We start from the raw sequence: 18,226 nt of genomic DNA on the forward strand, positions 1-18,226 counted from the left end.
CACACTCCCCCCCCCCGCAGTTGCTCGCCGTAACACACACACACACCCCCCCCCGCCACCGGCTGCACGGCGGGCGCACCAGCGCTTCCACACACACACACCCCCCCCGCCACTCGCGTACACGCACCCGCGTGTGCCCCGCACACACTCACAGCCCCCCCCCCCCCTTCCTCCGCTCCCCCCGTGGCGCGGCCGGGATTCCACGCGCCGTGACGTCAGGGCGCGCGGCTCCGCCCGGGCGCTATAAGAGGGGCCGCGTGCCGCAGTGGGCCCGGCGGAGAGCGGCGGCACCGGGCCGGGGAGAGGCGGCGGAGCGATGGCGGCGGGGGCCCCCGGCAGCCTCCTCCTCCTCCTCCTCCTCTCGCTGTCGCTGCGCGGCCGCGGGCAGGGCTTCGGGCAGACGCGGTTCATCTGCACCTCGGTGCCGCTGGACGGGGACATGTGCGCCGCCACCGCGCCGGGCAGCGGCTCGGCCGAGGAGCTGAAGAGCACGGTGCTGCAGCTGCGGGAGACGGTGCTGCAGCAGAAGGAGACCATCATGAACCAGAAGGAGACCATCCGGGAGCTGACGGCCAAACTGGGCCGCTGCGAGAGCCAGAGCGTGCTGGAGGCGCCGCCCGGCGAGTCCAAGGGCGGCGGGGCGGGCAGGAAAGGCGGCTTCTCCAAGAACACCATGGGCGACCTGTCGCGGGCACCCGCCGCCGAGACCCTCAGCCAGCTGGGACAGACGCTGCAGTCCCTCAAGACGCGGCTGGAGAACCTGGAGGTACGGGACAACCTCGTGTCACCACCACCTTCCCCGTCGCCGCCCCCCCGGGGCAGCCGCCGGCCGGAGCCCAGCTCCCGTGGGTGCCGGAGCCCAGCTCCCGTGGGTGCCGGAGCCCGGGCGGGCGCAGCGGCGGGTCGGGCGGTGACAGCCCCGCTCCTCTGCTCGCCCCTTGCAGCAGTTCAGCAGGATGAACTCCTCCAGCCAGACCAACAACCTGAAGGACATCCTCCAGAACAAAATCGACGACCTGGAGAAGCAGGTGCTGTCGCGGGTGAACAGCCTGGAGGAGGGCAAGTACAACCCCAAGAACGAGTCCGAGGAGCGCGGCAAGATCGAGAGCACCCTCACGTCGCTGCACCAGCGCATCACCGACCTGGAGAAAGGTACCGGGCGCTGCCCAGACCCGCTTCACACCCCGGGACAGCATCCCCCACCGTCCCAGAGACCCCCCCACCCGTGCCTTCCCCAGCGCCTCGCCCTGGCCGGGGGGGATGCTGAGCCGCCCTGGCCGGGTGGCCCGTCCTATTCTCCACCCGCGGAGCGGGGTCCCTTTCCCCCCGCTGTAGCCGGAGGGTGCCCGTGGGCTCGGCGGCAGGAGCCGGGGATGCTGCGGGCGCTGCCCCGTACCGGGGATTAGGGAGCCGGGCAGCGCCGGAGGGATTTGCTCCTCGCTGCCATCCCAAGGCTCGTTACATAACAGGGTGGGGAAGCGGGGGGGACGACACCCCCAAAGTGGGCAGAGAGGGGGTCCGGCTGGAGCCCACCGTGCCTCCGCCCCCACAGGCCAGAAGGACAACCGGCCCCCGGACAGGTTCCAGCTCACCTTCCCGCTGCGCACCAACTACATGTACGCCAAGGTGAAGAAGAGCCTGCCCGAGATGTACGCCTTCAGCGTCTGCATGTGGATCAAGTCCAACGCCTCCCCCGGCATGGGCACCCCCTTTTCCTACGCCGTGCCCGGGCAGGCGAACGAACTGGTGCTCATTGAGTGGGGCAACAACCCCATGGAGATCCTCATCAACGACAAGGTACGGCCCTGGGGAGCAGGGAGGGTGCTGGGTTGTGGGGTGAGGGACCACCTGGGGGGCAGCACGGGGGACCCCGGTGCCCACCACCCTGACCCACTACCACCTGCAGGTGGCCAAATTGCCCTTTGTCATCAACGACGGCAAGTGGCATCACATCTGCGTCACCTGGACCACGCGGGACGGTGTGTGGGAAGCCTACCAGGACGGCACGCAGACCGGCAGCGGCGAGAACCTGGCCCCCTACCATCCCATCAAACCCCAGGGGGTCCTGGTCCTGGGCCAGGAGCAGGTAAGGGCTCGGGGAGGGGGTAGGCGTGGGGGTCCCTGCTCGGCTGGGTGCACCCAAGGGGCTGGAACGGGGCCGGGTTCTCTCGGGGTGGGATGGGGCACCCCGGCCGCCTTCCCCCCGGTGACGGTGGCTCCTCCGCAGGACACGCTGGGCGGCGGGTTCGACGCCACGCAGGCCTTTGTGGGGGAGCTGGCCCACTTCAACATGTGGGACAGGAAGCTGAGCCCCGGGGAGGTGTACAGCCTGGCCACCTGCAGCACCCGGGCACTCGCCGGCAACGTCATCGCCTGGGCAGAGGCCAACATCGACATCTACGGCGGGGCCACCAAGTGGACTTTCGAGGCCTGTCGCCAGCTCAACTAGGGCCAGGGACAAGCGAGAGAAACCTCCTCATCGGGTTCTTTTCTTTTTTTTTTTTTTTTTAATTTTCCTCCTTTTTTTTTTTTTTTTTTTTTTGCGCAAAAAAACCACCTGAGACCGAAGCCACCCGTCTTGTCCTGAGGAGTGGGGGCTGCCCCCAGAGCCCCACGACCCTCCGGTTTCTGTCTTGCCAACGTCCTTCAACGCCTGCGTGCCTTGGCCTGGCGCGGCTGCGCCCCCCCTCCCCTCCCCTCCCCTCCTTCCCCCCACCCCCGCCATGCTGCTCCCCCCTCCGGGCCCGGCCCCCGCTTCGCCGCCTTCCCCCCTCCCCCGGGGTGGCCCCACTTTCCCCGGGCACCGGTGCCCGGACCGGAGCCCCCCCTCAGGGCTCCTCTCCCTCCAGCCTGAAGCCCCCCCCGGGAGGATGGTGCTCCTGAAGCCGGGGAAGGGTTGCAACATCCCCCCCCCCCCCCCCCGCCCTGTCCGGTTTCCCCCCCGGGGCTCTGAGGAGGGGGTGACCCCCCTGTTCCCACACCACCCCCAACCCCCTCCCCGGTAAGTGACCCCCGCTTCTCCAGCCAGCGCCTCTCCTGAGCACCACAGCCATAGCCCCGGGCTGCGGCGGGCACCAGGACGGGCCCCCCCCCGCCGGCCCCGCTCCCCGACCTGCCACACTCAGGTACGTGTGTGTCCCCCCCCGCCCCGGTCCCACCGCCTGCAGCCCCCCCGAGGCCTCCTCCGCGCCGTAGCTGGTGAAAAATAGCCTTTACCGTCCCCCGGAATTTAGCTACCACTGAAAAGTCTGAAGCCTTTCTGCTTTTGATAATACACTACGTTGTTTCTCTTACTGTAAAGGGAAGTTTATTACCAATAAAAAAAAAAGGGTATTTTTATGAAGATAAAAAAAAAAATATAGAATTAAGCAGTGCTCCCTGAGAGAAAAAAAAAAAAGTACTTTGAGATTCTGCAGGAAAAAAAAAAAAAGAGATAAAGAAGTGTATTTTGAAATAATAGATGCTTTTTGTATGGTTTCCTTTTCTAAACTCCTGGTTTGTACTACAGATTGCCGAAATCACCCCCCAGTCCCTCCCCACTGACCCCCCCAGGGCCGCCCTGGGTGGCGGTGGAGGATGAGGCAGAGAATTCACACAGGGCTCCAGAGCCTCCCCGACCGACTCCAAAGATGTGGCAAAGAGACACGCAGAGCCGAGGGGCCCGCAGGGAGCCGGGCAAGGCCAGGGATGCCCGTGGCCAGCAGCACAGAGCTGGCCGAGCCACCGTCGCCCCGGGGGCAACCAGCACCCAGCCGAAGAGCAGCACAAGCAGCGACGTTTCCACCCACCCCCCTCTCCCCCCCCCCCCCCCCTTCCCCGGATCGAGAGACCTTCCTACGAACTGTGGCTCAGGGCAGCAGATTTTAAACCGTGCTCTTTTTAGAAAAAAAAAAAAAAAGAAGAAGAAAAAAAAAAAAAAAAAAAAGAGATGGCGAGTTAAAATTTCAGTTCCTCCTCAGAACCTGTTCACATCAGCGCAGCGACAAGCACAACCTGCTGAGAAGAACGAGACCACGGAAAAGGTTCAACCTACAGCCCCAGGTGCGTCGGATTTGCCAAAATTAAAAAAAAAAAAAACCCCACCACCACCACCAACAAAATAAAAAAAAAAAAAGAGGGTGTGATGTCAACACAATGTATATAGTGTATAGTAGGGGAGAGAATAAATGTCTCTTAATTTGTCATTATTTTGCTAACCAAAGCTGTACATTTTTCCTGTTCCTTGCTCTCTGTCTCCGTTGGGTTTTGAATGGGTTCCGATGTGCTACGCAGCCGGTCGCAGCAGCAGTTCTGAAAACGCACTGTTTCTACTGATACTCATGCTTTTTTTTTTTTTTTTTTTTTCCATTTTATTGCCGAGATGACATGAATTGTTGACTTTATTTTTACACAATAAAGAGCGAAGAAAGACACTGGAGTCTCTTCAGCGTGTCACTGCCCGGCGCCCGGGAGCCCGTCCCTCTGTGCACGGGAGGCTTTTACCTGCCTAAAGCCAGAATTCCTGCCTGGTTCCCCTCGGAGCCCGCTCCGGCTTCTCCTTCTCCTCTGGCGTTAGACCGCATCTTTCCCTGGTTTATGCAACCCCAGCATACAAATTGGTTATGTTCTTTTTTTTTTTTTCCCTCCCAAGACGCAGGCTGGCAGCTCAGCTCCCCCCCGGCCACCTCTGCCAGGGACAGTGACACCCCCGATGCCCGTGGGCTCCCCACGGCTAACGTTCCCGGCGCGGGCAGGGCCCCACGGTTCCCGCATTGGGCTCATCCCTCGGGAGCCAAGCCAGGCTCCAGATGCTGTTCCTGGAAGGTGTCGCTCCAGAGGCCACATCCGAGCGTGGGGGTGATGCTGGGGCACTTGGCTGGGGGGGCGGGGGGTGGCGGCATGGCTGGAGGCCACCCGTGTGTCACGGGCGCGAGGACGTGGCGGCGCAGGGCAGCGTGTGCTGTTCCTTAGTAATTGCTACGAATTCCCACTTGTTAGGCATCTGCCGCAGAACAGACTTGGCAGATACATTGCTTTTAGCATCAGAAACAAGCAGGAAAAACACGATTTACTCCTTAAAACCAGCCAGAAACGGTTCCCCACACCTGTAACTCCCCCCATCCCACCGCAGCCGGGAAGGGGAACTGTCTGGGTCCGGTTCAGTGCTGCTGCCTCGGGCACCGCACAGCCCATGGGGACACTGGCACTCCCCTTCCTTCCTCCCCAAGAGCACGGACACGGTGACACAGCCCGGAGGGACGCAGCCGGTGTCACTCCACAGAGCTTGTGCCTGGTGGGTCCCAGCCCCGGGGCTGGCGAGGGATGGGGGGAGGCTCCCGCGGCCGCTTGTGCTGCATCTGCCCGAGCATCATCTACAGCCTCTGCTGACGGCATCCCTGACTGGTCCCACCACATCTCCATCTGCCAGGGAATCGCCACCCTGGGGTCCCTCTCCTTCACCCAGCGCCGGCCACCCTAAAAAAGCCTCTTTTCCTCAGGGAGCGTTTGCTCCCGTGACTGCTCCAGGGCCTTTGTGGGGTGTCTCCAGTCGTGACCATCGTCATACAGCCGGCAGCGTACGGGGCGAGAGAGAGAGCGTGAGGATGCTCCAAGCCAAACTGCAGGTTTGGGGACCCGGTGTGGTTTCTGTCCACCAGCCACGGGCAGAAGCCCACGCAGAATTACAAGCGCCGGGTACCCGTGGCAGGGGACGGTCAGCATCGGGAATCCTCGCCGGGGCAAGAGGTAAAACCATAGATCAAAACTGGTTTAGGGCAATTTCCGGAGCCCCACGGGGAACAGGCTGAGCGTAACACACCCCTCATCGGTCACTCTCGCAGGCGATTAGAGAGGAGGCACAGACGGGCTGCTGAGGGAGCCGAGGTGGGAGGTGGGCAGGACTGGGGGGGCAACATGGGAATAAAAGCAGGGGGGCGATGCCAGAGGACACAGAAGGGGTGTTGAAGCGAACGGGTGCAACCAAGAGTTCCCCCCTCCCCGATCCCTCAGATGCCGCCCCCCCCCGCCCCCAAGGAGTAAAACTGCTTTAGACCAGCATCTCGACAGCCTTAGGAAGGCATCCACATCGCGGAGCTCCAGCCAGAAATCCCTTCCCCAGGCAGCTCCCCTCCCCAGCCCCGCGCGGAGCTCAGCCCTCTCCGGCAACGCAGACACCATCCCCTTCCCCCCCCCCGCCCCTGAAAACCAGCTGCTCCAAGGACAGGCTGCTCGGCTTCGTGTCACTGGGAACAGCCTACATCTTGGCAAGGGGAATGCTATTTTTACCCAGGGAACGGGTGGATTGTTCTCAGCCACCGCCAGCCCACCCGGCCCTGCCCCAGCTCCGAGCAGGGCCCTTCCCGTGGGGACAACCATCGTCTCAGCCACCCCAGGTGCTGAGATAAAGCTGCAGAGCCCACCCGCTACCGCGGGAGAGGGAAGCGGTACCCTCAGCTGGAGGCTTGTGCTGCACTACGATTTAAACTGCAATAAAAAAAAAAAAAAAAAAATTACACTAACAGGCATTTTTTGTTTTGTTTTGTTTTTTTTTCCTCCTGCTGGTGGCTGGCAAACATCGCAGCGATTAGAGTGGGGCTGTCTCGCTCCCCGCGGCAGCGGGACGGTGGGGACAGAGCGGGTGGGAGCCTGCGGGTGATGGTTGAGGGGGCTGGAGCTGGAGGAGCCAAGATTCTGCACCAAGAGAGGGGCAACAACCCCCCTGTCTCCTCCCATCCCCTCCCCGGGCTCCCCAAAGATGCCAGGGGACCCTCAACCTGCCTCTCAACCCCTCGTGGACCCCTTTCCCACGCTTGTCCTCCCGCCTAGGGCCACTTTGGGCAGTGAGGAGAGGGGCAGAGCAGCCCCAGGGTCGTCCCTGCCTGTCCCCGCCGGGGCGGCTCAGCTCCGGGCGTGCGACCCGCGTGTCCCAGCGCTGCTGCCGCTGCAGCAACACCAGCTCCGGGGAAAGGCAGGGAGGGAGGGAGGGAGGATCCTGTGAGAGGAGATGAAGCAGCACCGGCCCGTCAATAAGACGCAGCACCAATCCCGACACCCCACCCCGCAACCAGAAACTGCTGCTTCGGGCTAAAAAGCTGTTTAAGCGGCACCAGCTCTGCCTCGGTGACGCTGGTGACAGCCAGCCCAGCGTCCCCTGCAAGAGCGGGGATAAGGGAGAGGGTTACCCACACCAGCGGCGAGCACACTAAATCCAGGAGGCTTTTAGAGCGGCGGAGCAGATGGAGATCTTGGGCTGCGTGAGGACAGGCCCCACGCCTCGGGAGATGGCTCAGAAAATATTGACGGGGGCGAGGGAGAGTTCTTAAGGGCAGGATACAGCTGGGATTTACAGCCCTGATCCGACTTCTCGCCGGCAACTCACATGGAAGGGAAACCACTCTCGCGCCCAGGCATTTTGCACCCCGTTGCCCATCCTTTTCTCCCCACTCCTCGGGCACAGGTCAGCTCCACCGAGGGCTTTCAAAGAGGTGAGAGGAGGTGACGGGCTAGACAAAAAAAAACCCAAAACCACAACATAAATTGGCTGCATTTTATAGCAAAAACGCCCATGAAAACCAGAGAGAAAACATGTCCTGAGATGGCCTCTCCCCCATCCCTGCCCTGCGTGGGAAAGCCCAGGGACACGCAGCCCCCGGAGGGGAACGGCCGCCTGCGGGCGAAGCTGCAGCACCGGGTCCAGAAACATCCCAGAGCATCTTCATTACGCAGAGCCAAAGGGGCGTGCGGGGCCCTTCATAACACGCAGTTAGATTAATTAGTAGCGAGTGTGTCGTGCCGTACACCCGGCCTGCGCCGACGTGCCAGGAGCACATGGCTCCATGAGACCCGGATTAAATATGCATGAGGCAGGGAGCAGGGAACCGCTGGCAAAGCCCCCTGGAGCAGCTGGGAAGGGGGGGGGGGGGGGGGGGGGGGGCCTCAGCCCCCAGCCCAGGCAGGGCTGTCTCAGGGAAATGACAGAAGTGTTGGCACAAGCCTATTGAAAACGCTCTTTGTCTTCATTTCACAAAAATCGGAGGTGATGGTGGGGGGGAGGGAAGGAAGAGGGGTGTACGGGCTGAAGCATCCTCCCCCTCCCCAGCACAGCTCTGGGATGGGATTTGGAGAACCAGCATCATCCTCCCCAGGGCCAGGGAGCCCCGCAGTGCCGGGGGCTCCAGCAGCAGCTCCAACCTGCACCCCATAAACATCCCGAGCAGCGAGCCGTGGGGCATTTGGGAGCCCCCACCACCTCTGCGAGCAGCCACAGCGGTGCTGAGCAGCGGCCCCAGCTCCCCCGGGGACACAGCTCCAAGCGAGCGACCCACAGGCTGCACAGTGAAGCACGGGAAGAGGAGGAGTGTGGGGAGGAAGGCAGCTAAACACTGCTCTTTGAGGCTCCAGGCAGGGCTGGGAGGATTTCCTGACTTGGGGAGGGAAAGCGTGGGTCCCCCCCCCCAGCGGCAGGGCAGGAGGGGGAGCAGGGCCCCGGCACCCCAGGGCACCACGGCCGAGCCGCTGCCGCAGGAGCACAGGGACCGGCTGGGTCACCGCAGGCGGCTGGACACGACCCCGGGCACAAAGTCAAGGCCGACAGACCGTTCCGGTCACCGGCATGAGTCACGGCTGTGACAGCATCCCTCAAATGCCACTCAGGAGCCCTCGCTGGCAGAGCACCATCTCCCCACACCTCTGCAGCACAGCCCTGGCGTCCTTTCTGGGCACAGATGAGGAAGGGGCTTCCTGAGCCCTTCTTCCCACCGGGAAACCCAACCAGACCTGGCCAGGGATCCGCTGGAACGGAGCCAGAGATGCCCTGGCTGGTACCCGGGGGCACAGAGCACAGCCCTGGTCTGTCCTTCCTGCCCCACGGGGCTGGAGGAGCGTGAAATCTGTTTGGCGGAGTGAGACAAGCCTCTGGCCAGACATCTTCTTTTCCAGGACCTCACAGAGACCGTTCCTACAGCAGAAATAATGAATCTGTAACATGAAAAATCTCTCCTAAGACAGCAGCTCTGAGACCTCCTGAGCGAGCCAGCCATGGCCCCCGCCACGGCCACGGCCCCCCGGACCCCAGCCAGGCTGCAAACCCCCCCCAAGGTCTCCAACCACTCGGGCTGTGAGGTCCTGCCCATCCCTGTGCTGCCGCAGCCACAGCCCACACGACCCACATGGGGGTCTCACACCGAACGCCCTGGGTTGGGATCCACCCCAGTGGGACACCCCAGGACACACCCCCCCCCTTGCCCAGTATGAAGCTGCCTTCACCCAAACGGCACTGGGAGAGCAAACGCCATTTCGCACCACTCAGCCCCAGTTAAATGAGGTGAAGCAGCGGAACTGGGGGTGCCTGCCGAGCACCAGCCCCTTCCCAGGAAAATTGGGTCCGTAGAGGAAGGGGAGAAGGGGAGCAGGACCTCGCTCTGCTCCCTGGGGGGTCCAAATCCTGCACACCCCCACCTCAGGGCCCTAGAGAGATCTGGATTCACCATTAGCCTGTTTCTGTGCAGCCCCTCCATCGGTTAAATGACGTATTTCCCCTTCAGTGCTGTTGGCTGAAGACAGGTCAGTCTCCTTGTCCCCTAAGCTGTGACACGGGCACACTCGGGTCACCAGGATGGAAGGTTCTACGGAGGGATGAGCCCCCGTGGGAAGGATCGGTCCCTCACAGCAGCAGGTCCCTGCCAGCCCCGCTCCATCCCACCCCCAGGCTGTTTCAATGCAATTTTGGAAAAATCCTGATAATTCTGGATCCTTCCGAGCTGCTGCCTCCCCTGCTGCAGAGCTCTGCTCTCCGGGGGGTCCCGCAAACACCCCCCCTCCCTCTTACACATCGCTTTTGGCCACGTGTGTCACCACCTGCAGGACCAGGACCTCCCCGCAGCCGCAGCAGATGTAGATACCCGCTTGAAATGGCACCTTTCATCTCTCTGCTCAACGTTTTGGAGAAAAATTTGCTTTTTGCACCCCGCAGCTCCCTGAAGTGACCCTTCCCCAGCCAGGGCTGACACCGGGCACCCCCCAGCAGTGGGGAGACCCCATCCCACCTACACCGGGAGCTGCTGGGAAAGCAGAGCTGGGTCAGCCCCCCCCCCCCCCTCCACCATCTCGCCTTCTCAGAATATTTTTGCAACCTTTTCCCGCGCTCCTCCTCCTGCGATTTTCCCAGCTGCTGCTGAACGCCACCTTGACAGAACTGAGCTGGTTTCCTCCTCCCTTCCCATCCATCCCTGATGGATCACGGAGGGGCTGGGATCTCAGTGGGAGCCTCAGACTCCACCAAGAAGTTTATTGGGGGGGGGATGCTCCTCCCCAGGAGGGACCCCAGCACTATCCCAGGGGAAGAGCAAGTGATTTCCCACCGGGGGGTCCCCGACTAAGCACCCCCTCCGCCACAGGAGAGGCTGCCGGTGAGCACAGAGCGGAAGGAAGAAGAACCTCTCTCTTGCAAAGCTGATTAAAAATAGATGCAGCGTCTCCCTAATTATGCTGTGCAATTAGCATTTGTTTTCTGCTTAGTAGAAACCTGCGGGGAGCCAAATTCAGCCGGACACCCCCCCTGAGTATCTCGTTGGCCCCAGCTTGGGCACAGGATGCTCATTCCATGGAGGGATGGGGATGCAGCGGGGTCACAGCCCACCCTGGTGCTGCCCTGGTACCCCCAGCCCCGGGCGGCGCGGGTCCCCGCGCCGCCCGGGGCTGGGGGTATCAGGGCAGCACCGGGGGCGGGGGGGGGATCCCCACAGACCCTCTCCCAGCAGCAGCCAGGCTGTAAGCAACAGATGACAAAAGATCCACAGCCAACGCTGGAAATTAGGTCAGCGATAGCCTGCAGCAGATTTTTTTTTTTATTTTTATTTTTTAAACATTTATCATCCCCGGCGAGGCTCTTATGCAAGTCAGAGATGCCAGAGGGGAGCCCCGATGCCAGCGGCCGCCCCCGGTCCGGCTGGCGGAGAGCGAAGGAGGGATGGAAAGACCTGGATCACCCCGAGAAAAAGGGATGCAGGGGCTCCGTCACGCCGCTGAGTCAGTGCTTGTAAAAGCCGGGGACTGGCAGCAACCCCCCACCCACCCAGGGCATCCGCACCCCCTCGGGCAAAGAGCTGCGCTGATTTATTCCCTCCTAAAAGGGGAGCGGGACCCCAACTCCCCAGCAGAGCCCAGAGCCCCCATGCCCAGTCCCAACTCACACCAGCCTCATCTCTAAGCCCCCCAGCACCATCTGACGCCCACAGACAGGGCTGGTTCCTTGCACCGATGTTAGATTTGGGATGGGTTGTGCTTCACAATCGGCAACACTTTCTTCTGCCTCCCCAGATCACCCATACGTTGGGCCATTAATATTCATGAGCTCTATGGAGGCATCCAGGGCTGGGAGAGGAGCATCAGCTGGGGCACCAGCACCCCCAGGACACCAGCACCCCTCTCTCATGGCTCATTTTGGGGCGGGGGGATGTTGAGCCGCTGGATCCCTCAGGATCCTGGCTCCTCTCCGGGTTTTCTCTCCCAGCAGGAGAGCTCTCTGGAGCCAGATGCACCCGCAGCCCCTCTATACGCTGTGCTTGGCCACCCCAGCTGCAAGTCCTCAGCCCTGACACTGCAGCATCAATGCCTCCCGGCAGAGCCATCACACACCCAACATCCAGGGCCCTTCCCCAGGGCTGGACGGGGAGCACCGTCCCCCATACATTCCGGCAGCGGCTCTGCCCTCCTTTACCCAACTGCTCGGGCGATTTAGGGAGCAGCTTTTCCATCCTCGGCGGTTTCCCTTGTTCCAGGCACTGCAGCCGCACGGTCCAAGCGCGGATCTTGGCAGATCCCGGGGAAAGAGGCAGGAGAACAGCAAGCAGCATGGCGGGGGGGGGGCTATTTTCAGCAAAATGCAATTTATCCACCTTCGGTCAGAAGGAGAGGGGAGGCTCTGGCCGGCTGCAGGGATGGCTTCACAGAGCAGCCTGACCGTGGGGCTCCCAGTCCCGGTGCCCACCCCAGGCTGGGGGGGGTGTGGGGGGGGTGTGCTCTGCTCAGTGGGAACACCAGGAGGGACTGCGACATTGTCCCCAAGGGTCTGGGACCCCCCTGGGCTGCCCCTGCCCTGCCCGCCCCCGAGCCTGTTGGTGGCCACGGCGGTGCCAATCACAAGGCATAACCACATCAAATTAATTGGATACCAGTTTACTGCAAACAAAGAGAAACCAGGTGACATTTACCTAACAAACTAATTGATATCCAAGGAATTTGTTGGAGAAACCTAGTTATATGGCAGCTGGATTTCCCAACCCACTCCCCACCCCCAATCCTGCTCATTACAAACAAGGTTTGGGCGTTAATCAGAGAGCTTTAATCACAGTGCTCCCTACCATCATTTTCAGCGAGTTGCAAAGCCACCAGTTTTATCACAGGCTTTCAGATCCTGGACGCTCTCTTCAGAATTGGTTTGATATTTGATTAGCGGGCATTAATGCTGTTCGTGAAGAAGACGGACGTTTCTCTTTCAAGCGATGACACCGGAGCGGAGCCGGCTGGCAGCACCACCTCTCCTCCCTTTCATCTCCTTCCCGCGCCTGTCATCGCCGGCGCGCAGCCCTCCCTCCAGACGTGCCCCCGACCTGGTTAATCACATCCTCCTCATCAGCGCCCGAAACGGGAGCTGTTTCCACACAAGAAAAACGACTCCAGGCTAAACATCAGCTGGGAGATGCTCGTCCTCCCCCCCACAAGGCAGAGCCACCGATGTCAGGCAGGGCACGAGGCAGGAGTCCCCGAATTCACCGGAGCCTCCCGTGCACAAGGTTCTCAGGAGCGCTCAATAAATATAACATTTAAAAAAAAAAAAAAAAAAAAAAAAAGAAATAAATCAATGCACCAGCTCCCAAGCAACAGCAGCGGAGTGAGAACAGCTGGGGGTTTGCAGGCAGAGGTACAACAAGCCAAGCAGCGAGTCCAAGAAAAGCAAGAAAAAAAAGCACGTTCCTAAGGAAACACTCTGCACCGAGCCCTTGAGTTGGGAACTAAACCAAGAATTAATTACAGCCTGATTTTATGGCCCTTATTTTGTGTTTTTAAAGCTGATCAGAAGAGGGACAGAGTCACTCCAAGCGTGCCCTCGCGGAAGGAAGCCGGCACGTGTGGCGACCTGCGGAGCACCCAGGGGCTCCCCCCAGGAGAACACCCAGCTCCACTTCACCTTCCCTTTGGCCACCGCATCCTCCTCCTCAAGCCCAGGCACCACGGGAGGAGGCTCACTGCCATGTCTGCTCAATGGCTTTTTGGCCCCTAATAAATCCAGCCAGTAGCCCAAGAGATGGAGTGGGCACCTTCTTGCATCCCTCAGCCCCTTCCGACCCCCCCACGCGGGGCAGCCCATGGTCCTGAGCCTGGTAGAGCTGTGGCTGCTGGGGTCCATCCGCTCTGGGTCACAGCCCCGATCGTAGGCAGAGGCTGTTGGCCCTGGGTCTGGAGGAGCAGGCGTCACAAAGAAATTAGGTTTTCACTCTCATCTGCCCAAGATGGTCACGGTCATGGCCACGGCCGGGCTCCGACACAGCCCAGGAAGGAGAGATGTGTGTGTGCACTGCAGACCGGCTACCTCTTCCTGGGCTGAGCCCTGGACAAGCTCCTCCATCACCCTAATGACACAGCTCATAATTATCTCATTTGCTATTCATTTGGATGTCAAGAGAAATTCCACTCATTTGCTTTTAATTAATATGGCCCTAAAATAAAGCCGGGGGGGGCTGGCAGGACTCTGGCAAGAAGTGTGTGCATCAGCATTAGAGAGGATGAACTGGGACCAGCAAAGGGAAGGGAGGTCAGGGTGGAGAACTACAGGACAAAAGGAGACAAGGGGGAGGGACCAGTGAAGCCCCCCCAGTGCCCTCTGCACGCACAGGCTCTCTCTGCTGGTGCCCACCATCGCAGCCAAGGCACGAGAAGCTTCTGGATGCCCTGATGAGGCTCAGCTGTCCCAGAGAGGACCGACATTAAAAATGCCTGTTTATGGCTAGAAACTGGGGCCCAAAGCTGGGGAACGGCCTCCCTGCTCCGAGCAGAGCAGGAGGGATAGAGCCAGTGGCACACAGATGCCTCAGCCAGTGCCCCACCAGCCAAACACACTGGGGACACCGGGGAGCTCAGCTGCAGCCTGTGGGTGAGACCACACCAGATGATGGCTTGATGCTACCAGCCTACAGATGGACCTGGTTTGGGGGAAACATGAGGGAAATAGCCCCTCCTAAATCCACCTGAGCAGCACAAGTCAAAAGGGAAGAGAAACGAGAACTGGGAGGGGCTGGGAAGGGGGAAATCCCTAGAAAACCACTTTCCCTCTCCTCAGCGTGAGTGTCCCGAAATACAAACCCTGAGTCACCAGAGCTCGGTCCTTGCGATACAAACTGCAGAGGCAGCACCCAGCCCACCACGAGCTCCAGACACGGAGGTGGGGATTCATCTCGCCCACCTTGAGGCGTCTGTGACTGAGTCACTCATCCAGAGTCCCTCAGTCACCAGGGAGGCAACCGACTCGCAGCCTAAAGCACCTTCTCTCCCTTCTCAGGGGACCCCAGACAAGCGGAGATCGTCCCTTCTGATCTCTAGGCATCCACGAAAAAAACCACAGAGGAAGCGGATCCAGAGAATCCGTAACAGAACAAGTGATTTATCATTTGGCTGGCGCAAATCTCCCTCTTCACATCCTCAGAGGGCAAACAGAGCTGTAAAAGAAGTGGCCGTAGGAGCTCTCAGGAGGCGGGTGAGAAGCTCCCACCCTGGGGGGGTGGCACCAACGCCAGGTTCAGAAGGGAACGGGTTTGTGTCCTTATGCCAGCTCAGGTTTGTGTGGAGAAGCTCTTAAGTGGCCCTTGCTCTGCCTCTGACTGGGCCAGGGCTGAGCCTGCCCCGCAGTAGCCAAGCCTGCCCCGCAGTAGCCAAGCCTGCCCCGCAGTAGCCAAGCCTGCCCCGCAGTAGCCAAGCCTGCAGCAAGGAGGCTCAGCATGGGGCAGCTCAGGTTTAATTAAGCCGGTGCAGGCTGTGCCCGTTGACGAGCCCAAGGCATGTCAGCCAGAAAGGACTCTCCAACATGTGCATCTCAGCAGGACCAGTGACTCCCCACCAGCGCGGCCAAGAAATGGTTCCTGATTTAATTACCAGCTTCCCGAAGGATGGAGCCGGCCGCAGGGCAGTGGCTGGGAGCCCTGGGGTGACCCGCAGCCCCCTCCTCGCTGGCGTGGCTCACAAAGCCCCCCAGCCACGTGCCCTGAGGACTGATGCCATGCACGGGAGGCCACATAGGCCAGGCAGATCCAAGCGTTCCCAAGAACAGGCAGTTCTTGAAAGCTTTCCCACCGGCACATCCCTTCCCAGCAGCACGTTCTGGTGCAGGGGAGGGATTGGGGAAGCTCCACACCCCCAGCAGAACCATTTGTCTGGGTGCCACATCCCTTACAGAGAGCCCAGCAAGGAGTCAGGAAATCCATCCCGGCACATCCCAAGGCACTTGGCAGAGCAGGAGGTGGCTGGTGGCTGCAGCCCAGCTCCACCTGGCAGCACCAGCTGAACGATAAGGCAGCAGAGGTGGCAGATTAGTTTAATCAAAGGTAGTCAGCCCTAATCCATCCTCCAGGCACGCAGCAGAGGGTGAGGGCTCCGTTACCCTTTGCTATTTCACCGTATGAGAAGCTAAAGAACTACCCCAACAACCTTCTCCTTTTTACAGAGCCCTCGCTGCAGCCCCAAGAGAGGATTCAGTCTCATTCCTTCCACCTCCCTATCTTCTTCCCCTGGGGTTTCACTCCATTCTACTCCTTTCCAAGTACATCCCAGACTTCTGCCAGCCCTTAGTTACTTATATTTAGCAATTAGTGCTCGTGAACGGTTCTGCCCCAGCTCACAGCCCTTGCTCCTCACCCGGGAGGCATCGCTGGGTGGCCATATCCCTGCGCTGAGGGCCAGGGCTGGGGTGGGCAGGAGCCACCGCTGCCGGTCTCCCCCAGCTTCAGCCCCAAGGAACGAGCCAGCGGTGAGACCCCTTCAGAGACTCCTGAAGAGTCACAGGCAGAAACGTTAAGGAGAAAAGTACCCTCGGCGATAAGGAAAGGCAACGGTTCGTAATAAGTCAGCAGTAAGTCGTTGGAGCCGGAGAACAAATACTTCATACCCAGAAAAGCTCATTTCCAGCAAAGAGTTAAAAAGGAAGAGATGTGTATGAGTTTACTTAGGAAGGACACTCAGGCTCTAGCCTCTGAGTTTCTATTAAGAGGAGGTTTCATGCATTACAAAGCGATTTTCCCTTCCCTAGTTTATAAACCAATTAGATAAAGACCAAGTTAATCCCTTATTGTGCTCAGAGAGCCACGGGTAGACACCAAACACAGAGATTAGTCCATTTAACCACCTCCCCAGGTTCTGGCAGCTGAGAGAGCATCACACAGGACAGGGAAACAGAGCCCTCGGCTCGGCGGGGGGCTACAGGGGGGGCTGCAAGGTCCTACCACCCAGGCGACACCCCTCCTCCACCTAAACCCTGCAAAGGTGCCTTTAATCCAAAGCCATCCAACCTCAGGAGTTTACCTGCACCCAGAGGGCGCAGAGATACCTCGGGTCACGCAAAGGGATGTGGCAGCAGAGATGCCTTCTTTTCCTTTTTTAATAAAAAAAAAAAAAAAACCATCACTAGCCTTTCCCGCTTCCCCCCGCAGGCAGAGGCCGGCTGCCGTGCACAGCTCCAGGCGGCAGCATCACCAGCCCCATCTCTCACAGGGTGACCACACAGACCATACACACACCAGAACACCCAGCAAGAAGAGGAAACTCCCAGCCGCAGCCTCAGAACAGCCTCATGTTCCTCCTGAGCCTCACGTTCCTGTTGAGAACCCAGGCTCCAGGTAGCCCAGTTCACATCTTTTGCTGCAGAACCTCTATGGACCAGCACACCCCAACCCTCTCGTGACCAAACAGCAACAAAAGCACACAAAATTACCAATATAAAAGAGCTTAAAACCATCTGGGGTTTTAAAACTCACCCACTCAAGCTGCACAACCAGGTCAGGAGGAGCTGCAGGAGGAACTCCCATCCCACCTGCTGAGGAAGCCCCTTTTTCTGGCAGGACCATCCTCACCAGACCCTCCTCGGCCACAGCTGAGCCAAATGATAGGCTGCAGCACCCCCGAGGGAAATTTGCAGCAGGAGTGGAGTGACCCAGGACATGGGCTGAGCCTGGGCTGCATTTAGAACAGACCACAGTGGTCCTGACCCCGAGCACCCCTCTCCGATCCCAGGAAAACATCCTTTTTCCTCTTCAGGCTGGAATCTTACACAGCTATGGTTTTGTAAATCAATGTGCCAGGGTTATGGCTGTGTTCAACAACTCGTGTATCTGCTCCTGTCGGTCTCAGAAATGGTCAGGAAAAACCTGCCGAATAAGACCGGGAATCCACACCTTTGGAGGAACAGCTTTAGACCTGCAAATTGGACGAGACTTGCAGTATTGATCCAGGGATAAAAACCTGTTTGTTCTGTGCTCTGCTGCTAAAGCAAAGCTTCACAAATGGCTTAACTGATGGGTGTCGGTCCCAGGAGATTTGAGATCTTCTTCCTGACCTGACAGGAGCGCTCCCAGTCCACTCAGACTGCAAAGACTCAAGCCTGGGATCCAGCCACCCCAACTGATTTTTGCCCCTCGAGGGGCAATTCCCCTTTCCCCTGAGATGATCCTTCCTTCAGGAAGAGCTGTTCTGTGCCGTGAGCCCCCCACCCAGGCAACATGGAGAGGGCGACATTAACACTGAGCAAGTCTGGGTGCCGTCGTGCCCTTCCATCTGAACTGTGCTCCAGCAGCAATTCCCAGCAGCTTCCCACTGAGACCAGTAACGCCAGAGCACCACATGCCAGGTCACTACTGTGTGGCACCAAGGCAGCGGGCACGCAGAAGCCACTGCCACCACACAGACAGAAAGCTTCTTGGGTTCCGGAGCTCAGAGAGACCTCCGAGCCTCTTCCAAACTCGGCAGCAGACAGTTGGCTCTATCCCCTCCCTCGTGAGTCAGACGCCCACCTGAAACACAGCGTCCTCGGCCCGTCTGTCGGGACCAGCCGGAGCCGCGTTCGGGGCTTCTGTTCCCCGGAGATGTGCAAGGCAAATATGAGAGCACAGGCTGCAGGGACCGGGTGGAAGCTGCTCCAGAAACGATGAGAAGGACAGTCTCTGTGGCACAGAGGTGCAGTGGGAGCCAAAGGCCAGCTCTGGAATTT

General features: G+C 59.8%; 1 protein-coding gene across 1 annotated transcript; it reads left to right on the forward strand.

Moving 5' to 3' along the window:
- The first annotated feature begins 316 nt into the window (after positions 1 to 316).
- Positions 317 to 2,449, forward strand: NPTX1 (neuronal pentraxin 1). The gene is made up of 5 exons (XM_074160160.1): positions 317 to 766; positions 945 to 1,152; positions 1,553 to 1,797; positions 1,907 to 2,086; positions 2,228 to 2,449. Exons 1-5 carry the CDS (start codon positions 317 to 319, stop codon positions 2,447 to 2,449), a joined length of 1,305 nt encoding a protein of 434 aa, XP_074016261.1.
- The last annotated feature ends 15,777 nt before the right edge of the window (positions 2,450 to 18,226 follow it).

The sequence above is a fragment of the Numenius arquata genome, chromosome 17, assembly GCF_964106895.1.
Source record: "Numenius arquata chromosome 17, bNumArq3.hap1.1, whole genome shotgun sequence".
In the NCBI taxonomy this organism is placed as follows: domain Eukaryota; kingdom Metazoa; phylum Chordata; class Aves; order Charadriiformes; family Scolopacidae; genus Numenius; species Numenius arquata.

Bases quoted from the DNA above. Each gene is read 5' to 3' on its own strand.
- NPTX1 (XM_074160160.1), top strand. From the start codon at position 317: ATGGCGGCGGGGGCCCCCGGCAGCCTCCTCCTCCTCCTCCTCCTCTCG. The intron at 767-944 runs GTACGGGACAAC...CGCCCCTTGCAG, and splicing joins CGCGGCTGGAGAACCTGGAG to CAGTTCAGCAGGATGAACTC. The intron at 1,798-1,906 runs GTACGGCCCTGG...TACCACCTGCAG, and splicing joins AGATCCTCATCAACGACAAG to GTGGCCAAATTGCCCTTTGT.